This window comes from Schistocerca americana, chromosome 2 (genome assembly GCF_021461395.2).
Source record: "Schistocerca americana isolate TAMUIC-IGC-003095 chromosome 2, iqSchAmer2.1, whole genome shotgun sequence".
Lineage (NCBI taxonomy): Eukaryota > Metazoa > Arthropoda > Insecta > Orthoptera > Acrididae > Schistocerca > Schistocerca americana.
Window position 1 is genome coordinate 827,122,406 of NC_060120.1, and position 20,854 is coordinate 827,143,259.

Here is a 20,854-nt window from a genome sequence, read left to right on the forward strand (position 1 = left end):
GCTATTATTGCAAATTACTTATGGCCATTTCACCTTTACAGCACATTTGGATCGAAGTCTGATGATGAGGTAGAAGATAAATTGAATATTTTTTCTTTGGCGTCAGGACACTTATATGAACGCTTCTTACGCATTATGATGCTAAGTGTCCTGAAGCATACGAAAACACCAGTCAAATTCTGGTTTCTGAAAAATTATCTCTCGCCAACATTTAAGGTAACAAATGGTTTGTTATTCTGTTTCATATGTATTTTGAAATGGATAGGAACGTCTTGGTGTAGTGATTATTTTTTTAAAGTGTATCAAGTTGACTGAAATTTTGTTATTGTTGAAAAAAAATTGTTGAAATATAGATAGTTTGTCAAAACAAAAAGGTACTCTGTAAAGCTAATGGTGAAATATACCAGCATTTAAAATCTCAAACATATTGATACGTAATGAAACTGGTAAAAATTTCTCAATTCTTTGTTGTTGCTGGCTGTATTATAAGCACAAAAATAAGGTGCAGAATGAAAAATTAGTAGTTGTAAAAATATCTTCATTCTGTTTTTATCTTTCTTCCATCTATGTAATGAAATTACCTGCACATTGTGCAAGTCCTTGGAAGTTTTTGTTTACTGTAAAAGGAATTAGTGATGTGTTCGAAGATTGTTTGCCACAGATTGGTGCTTCAATAAAGATGACCTGCTGCCTCTGAAGAATTGCTGTGTTATTATGTTCTCAATAAGGGCAGTACATAATTTAGGCAGATTATTTTTGCCCACACTAATGCTTAACAGAACATTCATTTCCACAAAGCAAACTGACAGGCTGGAAAATCATTATTACGTTTTTAAATTTTATAGATATTTCCTTCCTACTAGTAGCCAGGTAGCTAGCAAAGTGTTAACTTCGTGCATTGTGCCTATCGCGAAACTACATATTATGACTGCTGCTGGCTGTTAACACATCCCTACTTCTTTTGCTCATCACTTGCACTTCATTGTTAATAGTGCTTCATTGCCTCCCTGTCTGGATGGCATTGTCCCTTGTTTGTTATTTCCCATGAAGGAATGGAGGCTTATTTTGTTCTGGATGGCTGCACCATTCCATACATGGAGCTCTCTGAGGTACAAGTATGTCATTGAATTAAGGAGGTTTGTGATACAAGAAGTCAGTAAATTAACCTGTCTTTAGAGGTACCATCAAGTAATGGAGGTAACCTCAGTAGATTACATTAAATTTTGTGACAGCAATAAAATGACACAATTTAAAGAATTTTAGAGACTGTGGACTCACATTGCAAGCACTTAATTTTAAATAGGTCATCAGTGAACTCATTGATATACTGCAGAGTTGTTGCATGTATGCATTACAAGTATATTGTGTGAATGGTGAACATTTATCAACAAATCATTTGATGATCTTTAATCACTTTCAATGTGGCAAATTATGTGCAGGATTTTAGCCAGGAATAACAAATTACTTCTTGTCTTTTCCTTAAGAGTCTGAAAATAGTTCTGGAGCTCTGAATCACCAATGTTTTCTCCACTATTACTACATCATTCTCAGTTAACACTTTTCCATCTGGTGACACCACAGTGGTGTCGCACTTTGCCATCCGTATGTCTCGTACAAACTGATTTGCTTGGTGCCAGCCGGGCTGATTCTGATTACTTGGCTTGTTGCCGGCCGTTCTTGACATTATTGAGAGATTATAAATTGTTAAGTTTTACTAATCTCATCATTAGTTCTCATAAGTTCTCAACCCTGTTCCCCTATTTTCAGGAAATTTCGAAGATGCACATACGTAAATAAAAACAAAATTTGTTTGTTTCATGTATTTGTATTATTTTTGGTACTTAGTTTTGTCTTTCATATGGTAGGCATCAAAACAGTCTCCAAGCTGTAACGCAACTGCACAAGACTTGCACATTAAGTTTGTTGTTCTTTTTTTTTGTTTTTTTGTTTTTGGAGCATACATGGCAGTTTCTTCATTTTCATTTATTTGTTTCGGAAATAAGTATTAATTGGTGTTGCTTAATGTGACTGGAAAGTCTGTCAACTGGATCAGGTGACATATACAATGTAGTGGCAACCTCCAAGTTTTGCTCAGAAGCAGGTACATTGTCTTTTAGCCACGAATCAGGCACTTTCACTAAAAAACTGTGAAATCGGAGACTCTTGGGTTCTGTATTGAAATATTGACATGTATGGAATGCATTAAATAATTTGCAATTAAAGAGGTACATGCAAACCTATTTTGACCATTTTATAGTTTTTCTGTATATAGGGTAATAACAACTCAAATATTGGTCTGCCCGGTCCACTCCTTTCGTGTATTTGTTGTAGTTAACACATTTTCAGGTTTTTTTAATTGTGTAATTGATTCATCTACATTTTCTTTGAGTATGAGTCAAAGTGGCGTTATGTAGTGTAGAGATCATTCGTATCATTTTAGTTTTCGAAGCTCTCCATACCTGCGCGAGTACTTCACCCTTCCGTTGATGACAAGCTTCAAACATATTGACTTTTGCGTGCTTTAATTTTTCTGGAAATCCTCTATTTTGCCATATCGTTCCACAAACTCGAATTTTCTTTTCAAGTAACTTCTCTACAAATTCTACAGTGTTATAATAATTATCCATGGAGAGGTGATGCCACTTTCCATAAGAAGGTGCCAATATTTCCATCACTGTTTTTTCTGAAGGCTATCCAGCACCGGAATATATCTTGAGTGAGGAAATGTATCCCATACTTGAATCGCACAGCATCCGAATGAGTATACCATTTTCATAATTTTTGACGGATTGTAAACTTTAAAATTTAACTGTCCATGCCACTGCATCATTCCTTCATCAGTTGAGATGTTTTGACTTTGATTAAAAGTTTCTTTAAACTTTTTGGAAAAGTAATCAATTACAAATTGCACTTTGAAGAGCTGGTTGGCTTTATCTGGTTTATTGTTATTGTCGGAAAAATGTAAAAAGATATTTGTCTGAATTGGTTGCGGGACATCGTTTTGTGAAATATCGGTGTTTCAGTCAATGGATTCAATCACCAATAATCATTGATCCTTGCTTTTTTTGTTTACAACTCCCATAAGTATAGCAAGCCCAAACCATTTTCTAAGTTTGGGTCCGGTAATGTCGACAATTTGGCATTTTTTAAATCCAGTTTCCTTCTGTTGCAATTTTGACTGTAGTACTTGTTGGTTTAGTTGCTAATATATTCAAATAGATTGTTCCCAACATATTATTCTAAGATACCCTTGACACTCTGTGTATCTTTGGGAAATATGTTTGGACCTGGAGATCCTTCAAATTTATTGTTAGTCCTTGGTAAATCAGTCTGACCACTGTGCACTGTCTTCTTTGATTCATCCGAATCAGGTGGCAACCAAAGTGTTTGCCTAATTCTTCTTGGAGGTATTTCACTATCTTCTGATAATTCTGATTCACTTCCATTCTTTTGATATCCAATGTCTTCTACCTAATCAGCCAAGTCGTCTGGAACGTCAGAGAAGACGTCCGTGCATTCATTGTAAATAATCGTATTATCTCTTTTGTCTGCCATGATGAAAGGTCACAGATACTTATAAAAACAAAAAAGCTTATTGAAGTTTGTAAGTTGTTGTTAGCTAAACAAAACACCAACAGAATGCAAAAGATACTGAAGTGCTGTCGCCGGTCACTGAGCAATACTATGCACATGACACCTCTGTAGTGTCACAGGCCATTGATCGCTATTTGACGCACGACAACACTCTGGTGTCACTGGCTGTTGACCGCAATTTTGCGCACAATACCTCTGTGGTGTCGCCGTATGGCATAGTGTTAACAATTGGTAACCATTAACACTGACACTTAAATTTTATGTTTTTTAACCATTTTATTCTGTTGTACTAATTTTGTTGCCTGCCGTTGTAAATTAAATACAGCATATTCTCAGATATTCATGTATTAAAAAAGTGTTTATGTATTTGTAGTGTTGCTAAAAAGAGTGGTGGTTTTCTGTTAAGGATTTCCTTCCTCACATGGCACGTGAATATGGATTTGAATATGAATTGGTACAATACAAATGGCCAAGGTGGTTACATCAACAAACGGAGAAACAGCGCATCATTTGGGGCTATAAAATTCTCTTTCTTGATGTACTCTTCCCACTGGATGTAAAGAAGATTATATTTGTGGATGCTGATCAGGTACGTATTGATCTTTTCAGTGAGAAAGTTAAAGGAATTTACATTCTGAGAGGTTATTCAGATAAAAATCAGGATGAGATAAATATGTCCAATAATGTAAGGGCTAATAGTAACATCATGTAGTGAGTTCTTCAGTGATACTTACAATGGTGTATCGCACAATTATCTAGGTAGAATTGCAAAGATAAAGGAATATATAATAATCAAAGAGTGGAAAATCCAGGATGGAATATAACAATATTATGAAAAGAAAAGTTGCTACTCACAATATAGCGGAGATGCTGATTTGCAGATAGGCACAACAGAAAGATTGTCACAATTAAAGCGCTCGCGTGCCCACACACACACACACACACACACACACACACACACACACACACACGACTTCAGTCTCAGGCAACTGAAACCACACTGCGAGCAGCAGTACCAGTGCATGATGGGAGTGGCGACGAGGAGGAGGCTGGGGCAGGGATGCGGAGGGATAGTATGGTGGGGGTGGCAGACAGTGATGTGCTGCACGTTAGATGGTGGACAGGGGAGAGGTGAGAAGGGGAGATAGCGGAAAAGGAGAGAAGTAAAAAGACTGGGTGTGTTGGTGGAATGATGGCTGTGTAGTGCTGGAATGGGAACAGGGAAGGGGCTGGATGCTTGAGGACAGTGACTAACGAAGGCAGAAGCCAGGAGGGCTACAAGAACGTAGCATGTATTGCAGGGAAGTTCTCACCTGTGCCATTCAGAAAAGCTGGTGTTGGTGGGAAGGATCAGTATCGCACAGGTTGTGAAGCAGTGACAGTCTTTTCGTAGTGCCTATCTATGACTCAGCATCTCCGCTATATGGTGCGTAGCAACTTTCCTTTTCATAATATGGGAGTATATAATAAAAAATATAAACAGGAAATGAAACATGTGAATCGTAAGAGGAAGTAAGCTGATAATTAACTGCAAAAACAGGAATTTAAGAAGGTGAAATGAAAATGAGATGACGAGGCAGACAGATCAAAGACTGCATTTTAAAAATCTGAGTATGGAATTCCATTAAAAATAAAGTTAATATACTCTCCATCAGATATAATAGAAGAATGATTGAAGAGGAATTTTTCGACTCCTTGCAGCAAATCTACATTGACATGCATAGTCTATAAGCCACCATATGGTCTCTTGTAAAACTACTAGTCATTTCCTCTTCTGTCCCACTCACAAATAGAATGAGAAAAAACAACCATCTATACAGAGTGCGTTCCATAAGTAATGCGACCACTTTTTTCTGATGCAACGGTACACTACAGCTGGGCTAAGTGGAAGGGGGTGTTAGCTTCAAAATGCTCTTTGTCTCATTTGGCTGCGAGCTGCCAGAGAGTCAGGACGTGCTTTTCCATCAACCCCATTTTGAGTTTATGTAACATGGCACAATGGATCATTCTGTAGAGCAGCAGTACACTATCAAATTTTGCGTTAAACTTGGGAAGTCCACCGCCGAAATGTTTCCATTATTTCAGCATGCCTTTGGGAATGATTGCTTGTCCAGATCACAAGTTTTCCGATGGCACAAGCCGTTCCTGGAGGGTTGAGAGGAGATCACCGACAAACCTTGCAGTGGATGGCCATCAGCTGCACAAGTCGACGAAAATGTGACGCGTGTTCACGATTGTTTGAACTCTGACAGACAACTGAGCCTTCAATTGATAGCACGCCTTCTAAACATGTCAAAAACAACTGTTTTCCACATTGTGACGAAGATTTGAACGTGAGAAAGGTGTGTGCCAAACTCATCCCAAAAGTTTTGACCAACAAACACAAGCCCATGCGAGTGCTTCAGTGCCGAGAAATGTTGGAAGTGTGTGAAAATGATCCTCATTTTTTAAACTCAGTTATTACTGGCGATGAGCCGTGGATTTTTGAGTACGACTCTGAGACAAAAAGGCAGAGTTCAGAGTGGCACACCCCATTGTTGCCCCATCCCAAGAAGGCATGCATGAGCAAGTCCAGGATCAAAACCATGCTCATTGTCCTCTTTGACATCAGAGGCATTGTCCACCACAACTTCGTACCTACTGGGACTACAATGAACTCGGCTTTCTACTTGGAAGTGCTCAAAACACTGAAAAGGGGGATCTTGTGCTGCCAAAGCGACATCAAGGACACATGGAAACTTCACCACAACAACGCACCGAGTCACAGTGCCTTCATTGTCGACGACTTCCTGGCCAGGACCCAGACCCCATTGGTACCCCAGCCTCCCTACAGTCCTGACCTGGCTCTCGCTGACTTCTTTTTTGTTTTCTCAGTTAAAAGAAGTCATGAAAGGAAAACATTGGGACACTTCTTTTTTGTTTTCTCACTTAAAAGGAGCCATGAAAGGAAAACATTGGGACACTATTGAAAGCATTCAGGTGCTGTTACATCAGCTTTAAAGGACATTCCAGAAAAGGCATTCCAGGATGCCTTCCAGGCATGGTAACACTGCCTCCAGAAGTGTATCGATGCAAGAGGGTGCCATTTTGAAAATTTTTTATTATTTGCACGAATGTATTCAATAAATGATTTTTTATGAATTTGGTTGCATTACCTATGGAACGCACCTTGTATGCCTCCGTATGAGTCCTAATTTCTTTTGTCTCATCTTCGGGATCCTTACACAAAATGTAAATTGGCAGTGGTAAAATCATTCTGCTGTTAGCTTAAAATTCCAGTCTTCTAAATTTTTTTTCATTAGGGTTTCCCAAAAAGAATGTTGTGTTTCTTCCAGGGATTACTGTATGGTTTTGGGAACCATAACCATAATACTTGCATGTTGATGGAACCTTCCAGTAACAAATCTGACAGCCTGCCTTTCAATTGCTCTGATGTCTTCCTTTAATCTGACCTGGCAGGCATCCCAAATAGCTGAGCAGCATTTGAGAAAGGGCTGTATTAGGGTTCTGTAGCCAGTCTCCTTTATAGATAAACCACACTTTACCAAAATTCTCCCAATAAAGCTAAGTCGACCATTTGCCTTTCCTACTATCATCTTTATGTGCTCATTCCATTTCATAGCAACTTTCACTGTTATACCTAGATGTTTAATCAATGTGATTGTGCCAAGCAAATCACTACTGATGCTGTACTAGAACATTATGGGATTGTTTTCATACTCATTGCATTAACTTACATTTTCCTACATTTGGAGCAAGCTGCCATTTGCCACGCCAACTAGAAAGTCTGTCAAACTCATCTTGTATCCTCCTATAGATACTCAAAGATAACATTTTCCTGTATACCACAGTGTCATCAGCAAACAGCTGCAGCTTGATGCTCATCTTATCCGTCAGATCACTTATGTATACAGAGAGTAAGACTGATCCTATCACACTTCTCTGTGGAATTCCTGGTGATACTCTTGTCTCTGATGAACATTTGCCATCAGCTACAGGATGAATGAAATAATGAAATGGAAAATTCATCTTCAGGGTGCAGTGGGTGTTTAGTAAAAAGGTGGAAGAATTACATTTCAGAGTACAGTGTTTGAAAACAGAAGGCAATTTTGATTTGTGTAACTAGTTGAAAGCCTTTGTCAGATTGGAACTTAAACCCAAACATTTGCCTTTAGGAAGAATTGAAGTTGTTATTGAAAAGATTAATCTCAGAGTCATACTTGGTTGCCTCACTTGGTAGAGCACTGCCTGTACAATATAGGTAACTACATGAGAGTCCCAGATGAAATAGTTACAACACCTATTACATGAAGTAAAGAAATGAGAAAAGTACATATATAGTTTCAGAATAATGCATCATTTGTTGAGTGTGAGGGAGGGGAGCAATATCATATATTTTTGGCCATCATTGATACTTAGAAATCTAATATTGAGGGTGTCTTCAAAAGTCACATGAGGATTAATAACAGCTAGGTGAGAAAATGGAAAAGTAAATAATAATTTTATGTAATTATATATATTTTTTGGTCTGTATAAACTTTCTAGGCGCACATGCAGGTAAAATTCTGGAACTGATGATACAGCTAAGTGCCATTGCAACTATCAGACTCACCTATGTGTGGACACCGTTTGTTCTGTAATTGTGGAAAATATTGACCAGTGCTATTGAACACAGCACTGTTTTGAACATTCAGTCTTAGGTATTAAATCATAGTGACTTAAGATTCCTTCACTGCACTTAGTCTGTTCATCATGATCTGGGGTTAAGGTAACTTTCTCTTCCCTCAAGCACTGTTACATTTGCTTCTGCGAAAAGAAATTAAACAAGGAACTGCTTGTTCTGTTGTGTTTTCGAATGTGTGTGTCAGTTAGTCCCATGAGAGTTATTTCTGTTTAAACAAATCTCAAGTAAATGTCCATTTTCTTTCATAAATCTTGTTAATTTAGAGTACATAATCCAGAGATGACACATAGTTTAGTTCATTCTACAATTACATATGAGGACATAAACTGCAAGAAATCAGTTTCTGTTTTTAATGATTGCCTTATAACTTGGACGCTAAACAGCGTGGCTATTACGGCTTTGGATTATCAAGTGTGCAAGTCATTTTCCTTGCTATGCATGTCAAATATATCAACGAATGCTAAACAGTAAAGTGTTTAAAATTGATCAGTTGAGATGAGGTGGCCTACAGATAGAAGAGACTGAAATTTTTTTTAGTATTCAACACTTAAGTTAAAAAGAGGAGGAGAATATGTGTTATAATTTTTCTTGTGCCAGGAGTTAATTATGCAGTCTGTTGAAGATAAGAGAGCATTCACATTTGTTACAGGTTGTTCGAGCAGATATGCGTGAGCTACAACAACTTGATCTTGGAGGAGCTCCATATGGCTATACACCATTTTGTGAGAGTAGACGTGAAATGGATGGTTTCAGATTCTGGAAACAGGGCTATTGGCGTAACCACTTGCAAGGGCGCCGGTATCATATTAGTGCACTCTATGTTGTAGATCTGCGTAGATTCCGTCGAATAGCAGCTGGTGATCGGCTCAGGGGTCAGTATCAGGCTCTTAGCCAAGATCCCAACTCCCTCTCTAACCTGGATCAGGTAAGATAATCATTTACATAAGCTTTAGATGATCCTTGTGTGTCCGCTTGTTTTATTGTTTATTTACGCAGATCAGACTACATGCTCATTTTCAGTGGTCCTGCACAAGATACACAATATTTTATGTGGTATATGTAGCTCACTAAGGGTTGCATTCACAATTTTTGGATTAGGTTACCCAGTACTTAAGTATGATTTACTCTTGTGTCCTTATAGAGAATTTCTATTTTTTAAGCTTTATATAACTTTACGTTTAGTTGGCATTTAGGATGTCCACACCCAGTTAACAGTACCGACATCAGTTGGAAAATTGTCATGTTCCAGATGAGGCAGCATGGTTCACGTGACTAGTGATGTATTTTGTGGCCAAAGATAGCAGTATTGTACATTCATGCTATCTGTATCGTGCATAATGTACATATTGTTTTCTATGACTTGGGGGAAGCGTACATTGATTTTATTTGTTTACTTTTGTTGTTTAGAATATTGAAAGTAAAATATATAAAAATATAATCTAAAAATGAATTGTAAATTATGCTATTGTGTGTAGTTTGAGGTCATTTCATGTCATAAGTTCTTTGTGTAGGATTTGTGATTTTGTTCTTTGATATGTGTACTGAATGCTAATGGATTATTTTCAGTATTAAGCATCGGTTCATGAAATCTCATTTTAAAATTTGTCCCTATTTGCTCAGTATATATTTTTTCACAGTAGTTACATTTTAGTTTAAAAACTTTGGATTGAGAAAATTTTGTGGGTTGTTGTAGCAAATGGCTCGCATGTTCTCTTTGTTTCTCTCTGTTCTGTGACCTGGATACAATTTGTGGACCGTGAGGTATTAGCTGAGCGGTCTAAGGCGCTGCAGTCAGGGACTGTGTGGCTGGTCCCGGCGGAGGTTCGAGTACTCCCTCGGGCATGGGTGTGTGTGTGTTTTTCCTTAGGATAATTTAGGTTAAGTAGTGTGTAAGCTTAGGGACTGATGACCGTAGCAGTTAAGTCCCATAAGATTTCACACACATTTGAACAATTTGTGGTTTTGTATTTATAGGTCGTACTGGATTTTATCTGATTCTTGTCCCCCAATAAGGTAAGACACTGTATTGGCTCTACTCTTTGTTTTGCATTTGATAGAGATGAAATCACACCTAACCAATCACAAAATTTAAAAAAGAGACAAATACAGTGTCTTACTTCATTGGGAATAAGTATCGATAAAATCCAGCATGTCCTACAATAAACAAATCTAAAAATTGGATTCAGCTCTAAGACATAATAAGAGCACCCACATGCCATTTGCTAAAAAAATAAACAGCATTTTCTCGTTCTAGAGTTCATAAAGTAAAAAAAAAAAAACCTATTTCCTCCTTCCAAATTTTGGGTATCTTAGCCTGTTACAGGTTCATCGAGAAGTTCTCCTGACATCTTTCTGTTGGTCAGTCTCGTGGTGATACTCTGTTGGGGTGGCAGTCTCTCATGGATTTTGGGAAAATAGGCCAAATAGGGAAAAAATTTAAAACGAGATTTATTGAATACATTATTAATAGTGAAAGTAATCCATCGGCATTCAGTACATGTCTTGAAGAACAAAATTATGAAGTGGCAGATATATCACAGTGCCTGTCAGTTTTATACACAACTGATAAAGGCAGATATCTCGACAACTTTGAATAAGTAGAAATCTTTACTCATATGAAAAAATTAGGCAAATAAAATTCTAAATGAATAAACAGAACTGCAAAACAAGAATTTTTTTGAAAGTTTCACATAAAGAACTCGCCAAGAGATGAAATGATATTTATACTAATTATATTTTATAGAGTTTGCTTTTATACTAGTTATATTTTTTAGTTTCAACTACGAAATTGTTGGTAATGTAGACCACACTGCCTTGTTTGCAACACAACTACTTTCCAACTTACTACTGGTATTGTATCTGGACAAGGATGTAGTAAGAGCCAAAAAAGGAAATTCTGTGAGTAAATTTTACAGAAGTACTGGACAATCAAATCTCTCTGAATTCGTCCAGTTATAGGCTGCATACAACAGATAAAATATATTTGTGTGTGTGTGTGTGTGTGTGTGTGTGTGTGTGTGTGTGTGTGTGTGTAGAGAGAGATAGAGAGATAGATAGATAGATATTGTTTTGGAATATTCTCTTTTAAGAGAGCTTTTGAACTTTATTGGTCAAGATTATTTTGTTGCTTGTTCATTCTTCCCAAATTCTCCTCATACACTAGCTGTGTTCTCTCTTGTAGTCTTCAGGCCATTTATTTCCTATTCTCTTTGTGTTTTTTAGTGTGTTTCTGAACTGTTATTGATTGCTTTGGGGGGGAACGGGGTATCTGCCCCTGGCAGCAATTCAGGGGGCACCAAATTCTTATTTTTGAATAAAAAAACCTTGTTTCACAAAGCATCTAGCATCCAGCACACATTGGTTTATTGATTATTCATATGATTTTGAAACACATCCCAGTTGGTTTTTGACAGTGGGGCACCAGTATAAAGTTTTTGCCCCAGTTTGGAAATATTGTAGATCGGGGGCTGACTTTTGTGTTCACAGCTGCTGCATGGAGTGAACTCCGCATACTCATGCAGAAGCACAACATGTGGTATGTTCCTGTCAGTAACACAGCTGGGTATGCTCTTTGGCTCCAAGGGAAATACAAAACCCACTATTTACCAATGAATATTTTACTCAATCCATCATGATTACCCTCATTTTACTGTATTTACAGATGATGGTGTCCGTACTTACATATATGTAAGTGGCCGTGAACAACTCTTTCCCAGATAGAGCTTCACAACAACTCAGGACTCTTCTCATCTATACTTTCTCATGTGTGATAATTTCTCAAGTAGACTGCAGGCAATAGATTGGTAAACACGGAACATATTGTTCTCTAATATTTGTGGCATACTGCACAATCTGCACAGAGTAGGAATTACCATCACTTACCTTTGGATGCCTGGCCGTATGAACATACCAGGCAATGAACTTACTGACAAATTAGCCAGGGATACAACCACAATGAAAACGACTGGGAACCCCAGACACTCATGTAAGGTCACATCTGTGATACCTTTTACTGATGTGATATAGAATGACTACAGCACATTATAGAATTCTTGAAGTGATGAAAGACACTACTAAGCAGATGCAGATTTCACTCCTAACCCCTCAAAAAAGGAGACATATTTTTTTTGCAACCTGATTTGAGGTGTACCAAACTTGATTATGAATTCATCCTGCTGCAAAAGGACTATCCCAAGTGTATCTGTGAAGCACCCCTGACACTATTTTATATCCTCAAAGAGTGCATCATACAATTTGATCCACAACCTAAACTAAAACTGCTAATATCGTAATCCCAGGTAGTAGTCACCTGACATTAGCTGCTTCTAATGTAAAAAGACCTGCACCAAGGCAGCCGGACCTGCCCTGTAAGGGGCCTCCCGGCCAATGTCGCCAAACGCACACATATTCGTCTGCACATACACAGACTCAAGCAGACATTTGTAAAGGAAAAGAGTTTGGGCGGGGATGTCAGTCGAGGTGGAAGTACGGAGCAAAGATGTTGTTGAATGACAGGTGAGGTATGAGCGGCGGCAACTTGAAATTAGCGGAGGTTGAGGCCTGACGGATAATGAGAAGAGAGGGTATACTGAAGGGCAAGTTCCCATCTCCGGAGTTCTGACAGGTTGGTGTTAGTGGGAAGTATCCAGATAGCCCGGACGGTGTAACACTGTGCCAAGATGTGCTGGCTGTGCACCAAGGCATGTTTAGCCACAGGGTGATCCTCATTACCAACAAACACTGTCTGCCTGTGACCATTCATGCGAATGGACAGTTTGTTGCTGGTCATTCCCACATAGAAAGCTTCACAGTGTAGGCAGGTCAGTTGGTAAATCACGTGGGTACTTTCACACGTGGCTCTGCCTTTGATTGTGTACACCTTCCGGGTTACAGGACTGGAGTAGGTGGTGGTGGGAGGGTGCATGGGACAGGTTTTACACCGGGGGCGGTTACAAGGGTAGGAGCCAGAGGGTAGGGAAGGTGGTTTGGGGATTTCATAGGGATGAACTAAGAGGTTACGAAGGTTAGGTGGACGGCGGAAAGACACTCTTGGTGGAGTGGGGAGGATTTCATGAAGGATGGATCTCATTTCAGGGCAGGATTTGAGGAAGTCGTATCCCTGCTGGAGAGCCACATTCAGAGTCTGATCCAGTCCCGGAAAGTATCCTGTCACAAGTGGGGCACTTTTGGGGTTCTTCTGTGGGTGGTTCTGGGTTTGAGGGGATGAGGAAGTGGCTCTGGTAATTTGCTTCTATACCAGGTCGGGAGGGTAGTTGCAGGATGCGAAAGCTGTTTTCAGGTTGTTGGTGTAATGGTTCAGGGATTCTGGACTGGAGCAGATTCGTTTGCCACGAAGACCTAGGCTGTTGGGAAGGGACCGTTTGATATGGAATGGGTGGCAGCTGTCATAATGGAGGTACTGTTGCTTGTTGGTGGGTTTGATGTGGACGGACATGTGAAGCTGGCCATTGGACAGGTGGAGGTCAACATCAAGAAAAGTGGCATGGGATTTGGAGTAGGATCAGGTGAATCTGATGGAACCAAAGGAGTTGAGGGTGGAGAGGAAATTCTGGAGTTCTTCTTCACTGTGAGTCCAGATCATGAAGATGTCATCAATATATCTGTACTAAAATTTGGGTTTGCAGGCCTGGGTAACCAAGAAGGCTTCTTCTAAGTGATCCATGAATAGGTTGGCATACGAGGGGGCCATCCTGGTACCCATGGCTGTTCCCTTTAATTGTTGGTATGTCTGGCCTTCGAAAGTGAAGAAGTTGAGAGTCAGGATGAAGCTGGCTAAGGTAATGAGGAAAGAGGTTTTAGATAGGGTGGCAGGTGATCGGCGTGAAAGGAAGTGCTCCATCGCAGCGACGCCCTGGACGTGTGGAATATTTGTGTATAAGGAAGTGGCATCAATGGTTACAAGGATGGTTTCTGGGGGTAACAGACTGGGTAAGGATTCCAGGCGTTCGAGAAAGTGGTTGGTGTCTTTGATGAAGGGTGGGAGACTGCATGTAATGGGTTGAAGGTGTTGATCTACGTAGGCAGAGATACGTTCTGTGGGGGCTTGGTAACCAGCTACAATGGGGCGGCCGGGATGATTGTTTTTGTGAATTTTAGGAAGAAGGTAGAAGTGAATTTTAGGAAGAAGGTAGACGGTAGGGGTGCGGGGTGTTGGTGGGGTCAGGAGGTTGATGGAGTCAGGTGAAAGGTTTTGTAGGGGGCCTAAGGTTCTGAGGATTCCTTGAAGCTCGTCCTGGACATCAGGAATGGGATTACCTTGGCAAACTTTGTATGTAGTTTTATCTGAAAGCTGACGCAGTCCCTCAGCCACATACTCCCGACGATCAAGTACCACGGTCATGGAACCCTTGTCCAACGGTAGAATGATGATGGATCGGTCAGCCTTCAGATCACTGATAGCCTGGGCTTCAGCAGTGGTGATGTTGGGAGTAGGATTAAGGTTTTTTAAGAAGGATTGAGAGGCAAGGCTGGAGGTCAGAAATTCCTGGAAGGTTTGGAGAGGGTGATTTTGAGGAAGAGAAAGTGGGTCCTGCTGTGGTGGAGGACGGAACTGTTCCAGGCAGGGTTCAATTTGGATAGTGTCTTGGGGAGTTGGATCATTAGGAGTAGGATTAGGATCATTTTTCTTCGTGGCAAAGCGATATTTCCAGCAGAGAGTACGGGTGTAGGACAGTAAATCTTCGACAAGCGCTGTTTGGTTGAATCTGGGAGTGGGCCTGAAGGTGAGGCCTTTGGATAGGACAGAGGTTTCGGATTGGGAGAGAGGTTTGGAGGAAAGGTTAACTACTGAATTAGGGTGTTGTGGTTCCGGATTGTGTTGATTGGAATTTTGAGGTTTTGGGGGGAGTGGAGCTGGAAGTGGAAGATTGAGTAGATGGGAGAGACTGGGTGTGTGTGCAATGAGAGGAGGTTGAGGTTTACTGGAAAGGTTGTGAAAGGTGAGTGAGTTGCCTTTCCGGAGGTGGGAAACCAGGAGATTGGATAGTTTTTTGACGTGGAGGGTGGCGTGCTGTTCTAATTTGCCGTTGGCCTGTAGGAGGATGCTATGAACAGCCGGTGTGGTTGTGGGAGAGGAAAGATTGAGGACTTTGATGGGACTTAATGGGTGTGTTCATTGGCTGAGTTGATGTGTAGGTGAGGGATTAGGTGGGTGAGGGCAATGGATTGTTCAGTTTGGAACTTGTATAGGGACTGATGGAAAGAAGGGTTACAGCCAGAGATGGGAACTTTAAGTGTGAGGCCTTTGGGGGTAATGCCAAATGTCAGACAAGCCTGAGAAAATAAAATATGGGAGCGTAATCTGGCTAGGGTGAAGGCATGTTTGCGGAGTGAATGTAAATAAAACTTAATGGGGTCATTGTGGGGATGTTGTGAGGGTGACATGGTATTAGAAGGCGGAAAGTGTAACACGAGGCTGAAATGAAAATGAAAATAAATGGGAGAGACTGGGTGTGTGTGCAATGAGAGGAGGTGGAGGTTTGTTGGAAAGATTGTGAAGGGTGAGTGAGTTGCCTTTCCAGAGATGGGAAACCAGGAGATTGGATAGTTTTTTGAGGTGGAGGGTGGCGTGCTGGTCTAATTTGCGGTTGGCCTGTAGGTGTGTGTGTGTGTGTGTGTGTGTGTGTGTGTGTGTGTGTGTGTGTGCGCGTGCGTGCGCGCGAGTGTATACCTGTCCTTTTTTCCCCCTAAGGTAAGTCTTTCCGCTCCTGGGATTGGAATGACTCCTTACCCTCCCCCTTAAAACCCACATCCTTTCGTCTTTCCCTCTCCTTCCCTCTTTCCTGACGAAGCAACCGTTGGTTGCGAAAGCTTGAATTTTGTGTGTATGTTTGTGTGTCTATCGACATGCCAGCGCTTTCGTTTGGTAAGTCACATCACCGTTATATATATATATATATATATATATATAAAAAAACAAAGATGATGTGACACCATACGAAAGTGCTGGCAGGTCGATAGATACACATACATACACACAAAATTCAAGCTTTTGCAACCAATGTTTCCTTCGTCAGGAAAGAGGGAAGGAGAGGGAAAGATGAAAGGATGTGGGTTTTAAGGGAGAGGGTAAGGAGTCATTCCAATCCCGGGAGTGGAAAGACTTACCTTAGGGGGGAAAAGGGACAGGTATACACACACTCTCTCTCTCTCTCTCTCTCTCTCTCTCTCTCTCTCTCACACACACACACACACACACACACACACACACACACACACACACACATCCATCTGCACATATACAGACACAAGCAGACATGTGTAAAGGCAAAGAGAAAGAGTTTGGGCAGAGATGTCAGTCAAGGCGGAAGTACAGAGTTTTTTATTGTGTCTGTCTACCAGCGCGTTCTCGTTTCGTAAGTTACAGCATCTTTGTTTTATATATATGCTTAGATTGAGTACTGTTTTAATTATTATTTATGCCTTTCAAATACTGATGTAAACATTTTGGGAAGGTGGATACAGTTGTAATGTATACTCCCTGTAGTGAATTAAAGTATAGAAAATTATTCTAATTATTATGTATTATTATTGTCAAACAATAAACAAAATTTTTATTTTATTTCTTTTCAGGATCTACCAAATAATATGATCCATCAGGTTGCCATAAAATCTTTGCCTCAGGAATGGCTGTGGTGTGAAACTTGGTGTGATGATGACTCCAAGAAATATGCTAAAACAATTGATCTAGTAAGTATAGATATGTGCATGACATCTGTATTTTAGGCAATACTCAAATCATGCAAGTTTATCTTAGTATTTTGTTAATGTGTAAAACTCTTTTGTATCTGTAACTAACTCAGCAATGTATTTAACAGTGTAACAACCCACTGACAAAGGAAGCAAAATTGACTGCAGCCAATAGAATCATTTCAGAATGGAAAGAGTACGATGAAGAAATTAAAAAACTCCAAAAGAAGATTGATGAAACACACACAGAAGAGGGTATCAACATTGAAGGTGTTCGAATAGAGCCAAGTAATGTATAATTTCATTAATTAGGCTGTCATATTAACTAATTATTTTACAGTTAATATGTAAATAACCATATTGTAATATTCTCCCTTTTTGTTACAGATCTACACAGTGTACATTCTGAATTATGACAGTTCCTGTTGGTGGTTAGTGTGTTATATGTTTTCTGTGACTGTAAGATTGTTGTTATATGAATGAGTGTCCTCTATTCTCAGCTCTTCAGGTAATTTAATCTGTAAATAAATGAAACAAAAACAGTATTTTTAGCAACTGGTGCAAGAAGTCTTTGATCTCTGGTATTAAGCGCAAATCAAAGAAAGCTCTTTCTGTGTGCTGTTGGATGTCTTAAACATTATTTGTATGAAATGTGAATACTTGCAAACAGTGTGGTAGGTATGTTTTAAGGGACTTGAGAGGAAAAACCGCAGACATAACTATAGGACATGATTAATAAAGAGTAGCATCATTAGGGAACAAAACTTTTTGCTGCACATAACCAGTCCGATACAGGTTTTCATAGTCCTTCTTCCAGCAGTTTGCTTGACCTTGTAGATTTTGAAATTGAGACTGTGGCAGCATTTTTCACTTGTTTTTTTGTGCAGCTTGAAGACTAAAAAAATGTGTGTCTATACACTCTTAATTTACATGTAACCTTAATTACATCAAAGACAATTTGGAGAAAAAGTTTTTCATCAGTTGTCAAACTTCGATATGGTTTTCTGTTTCTTGCCAAGTAAGTAGGCCTTTAGTGTAAACTGAAGCCTCAGCCACATGTGGACAGATGGTGGGCTGCTTATAAAACAAAATTTGGTTTGTATCTGTTTATTTTCTATCTTTATATTATTCTGACATGTAAATTCAGTGTTACAATTTATTTGAAGGAGGTTCAATGCCTTTCTACTTTAAAAAACTGAATGTCAGTTGGTTGTGTCTGTATATTTCTTATCACAATCAGATCAACATTAAGACACAAATCACTCTTTCAGTCTTAGTTGAAAAGATAATAGGTGTATTATACAAGAGGACTTCAAAAAGTAAGTTACACAAAATTACAGCAAGCCAAGTAAATTTTATTGTATACTACACTACATGTCCAAGTGACACAGGTGCATGACACTATTTTGCGACACAGTCACCAAGTCCATGTTTACAGTTGTTGGAACATTCTGCCAACAGTTCAGTCATTGTCATCATTTTCATCTTCATTTGTAAGCCGAACTATGTTTTCTGTGATGTCCTATTTCTTTCTATTTCCTTTAGTTCTCGATGTGACTTTCCTTCATTCTCATCTATCAGCATGCCCTCTCTTTCTGACTCTGTTTCTTTTTCCTTTAACAGTAATTTTCTACAAAGAGTTTTTCTCAATGTTGCGTCCATCCCAGTTTGCGTTCCTCTTTATAATGTGCTTAAGGAGGGCTCTCGTTTGCTTCACCCAACTACCTCAATCTTTGTTTGGTCAACAGGTTTAATTCTCTTTTCTGTAGTGTGCAGCCAAATTAAAAAAAAAAAATCAAAGTTTCTCTCTTTCTTCCTGATTCCACAAGTTTTTGAATCATCTGTAATTCCACTTCAAATAATTTCTCCAGACAACTTCCATATCTATCTAAGTAAATGCAAGCATTAACTTCCTCAAGTTTCTTTTCCTATTATATTTCATTTGTAGAGCAGTATTTGTTTTTTCACTACCCTTGTCGTGAAAATGTTGATATTTATTCTAATTTTTTTTCTCTATTTTATTATTGCATCCACCAGTTGATATTTATTCTAATTTTTTTTTCTCTATTTTCTTATTGCATCCACCAGTTTTTGAGTATAGTCTCTTTATGCTAGGACCACTCGATCATCTGCACATTTAACAAAGTTCATCCACCCACTTCATACTTTTTTGTTCTGCCTATATTATTCAAGGTTTCATCCAAAAGTGTCACCATATGTATAACCCGGGGCTGGTAGTATTTTTAGTAACAGCCTTGCTCTCATCTGCAATAATGGCTATCTTCACAATTTTCTCATCTGAATGTTCCTGTTGATACAGTGAATGATTATTTTATCCATTTCTTGCACGTGCACTCCCAACATTAGTCTCATTCTGCACCAAATTAGACTACAAAAAGTATCTGAACATGTAGCATTTCTTCTTTTTGTTGGTAAGAAGAAAACTGATGATGATAGAAGATCCAGCAGCAGTCAGATGATTCCAGAAAATCAATGTAGAGGAAAAAGAACAAAGATTACAGTTAAAGAAGTGGCTATATGCTCTCAACTCCAATGTTAATGAAATGGAATATTGTACAGTGCTTAAGATATAGACATCCAGTTCCAAAGCTTTTGTCTTTGAGACACAGTGCGTTCGAGCATTAGTGACACCCAACTGAGTTCACAATGGGGTGCTGGAGGTGTGACCAATGGTAGTTTTGAAGGTGATGAGAAATGAACAGACTTCTGTTGTGCCACAGAAGTGGGCTGTCATTTTCCGTAATACATCAATATTTGACAATGGAGTATAATATGCAATAGTTTAAACAAAAAATGGGTAAAGTTGCACAAGACAGATTTTGCACCCATCCATGTGAGAGTGGAACAGTGAATAAATTGCAAAACATTGGTTTTAGATGCAAAATGTGCATCTGTGTTATGGACTTGCCTTATTTAATGATTTTTATTTGCATAAATGCAGAAAAAACTAATAATAGATCTGTTCATACTCTGTGTCACAGTGAATTCAGTTAACATTGGCAATCTTCTATGTGTGAACAAAATACATATGTGTTTATTTAATTTACAATATTCTCCAAAATTATTGTTAAATCTTGTTGCTTATATTTTTAATACAGCACTCTGGGTGTTCAGTGATTTCAAGGGTAGATATGTCTCCTCCTTTTTCTCTTTGTTTGCTATTTATGTATTTAAATCTGTTGCAATATTGTTAAGTTTCTCAGATGGAGAATACTACTACTTTTATGGTCCTAAATATTCTAAATGTATTGTAGTTTAATGCAGTGTTAAATCTGTAGTGAATTTATGGAAAATCAAAGGAATGTGCACTGAAATTTATAGAGAACAACTGTGGTTTTATGTCCACCATTTGTGATGTTAAGACTGTGCTTATAGTGAGTGTATGAGAGGCATTGGAAAGGAGTTTTTGCCCCATGTACCTGAAGATTTTGATTTGTGCATCATATAGTAAGGATGTGAAATTGTTGTGAAAGTGATTTCTTCTGCATTGGAATGAAAACATTGTAACAGTTTGGTGATATTGTAGTAAGAAATTAGCTACTCATTTGTGGATGAATCATGATTGCATGTATCAAAACACTTGTGGATGAAGCTATTTTTGACTTTTGAATAAATTTTTAATTATTTTTGGTAGTAAGGCATGTATTTTCTGCTCTTTGATTTAAATATCCAGCAGTGTGTATCACACACATGGCAGCACAGTGACGGCCTGTTAATTGTGGAATCAGCAACACAGAGATTTGAATATGAATGAGTGGAGAAAGGCACACTTCACAGATGGTCCCTGCTTCAGTTAGGTGTTGATGAGAATCTCTCTTCTATCTGAAAGTTCAGTGGTAATTGGTA

The 20,854-nt window shown here is 38.9% G+C and overlaps 1 protein-coding gene across 1 annotated transcript in view; it reads left to right on the top strand.

Annotated features, from left to right (window-relative positions):
• LOC124595455 (UDP-glucose:glycoprotein glucosyltransferase) overlaps window positions 1-20,645 on the top strand; it is a 127,611-nt gene extending 106,966 nt beyond the window's left edge. The window contains exons 20-25 of the mRNA XM_047134202.1: window positions 42-216; window positions 4,001-4,183; window positions 8,928-9,203; window positions 16,871-16,987; window positions 17,116-17,275; window positions 17,375-20,645. Of these exons, the coding sequence (XP_046990158.1) occupies window positions 42-216; window positions 4,001-4,183; window positions 8,928-9,203; window positions 16,871-16,987; window positions 17,116-17,275; window positions 17,375-17,403 (940 nt within the window). The 3' untranslated portion in view covers window positions 17,404-20,645. The remainder of the gene's footprint in view (window positions 1-41; window positions 217-4,000; window positions 4,184-8,927; window positions 9,204-16,870; window positions 16,988-17,115; window positions 17,276-17,374) is intronic.
• The last annotated feature ends 209 nt before the right edge of the window (window positions 20,646-20,854 follow it).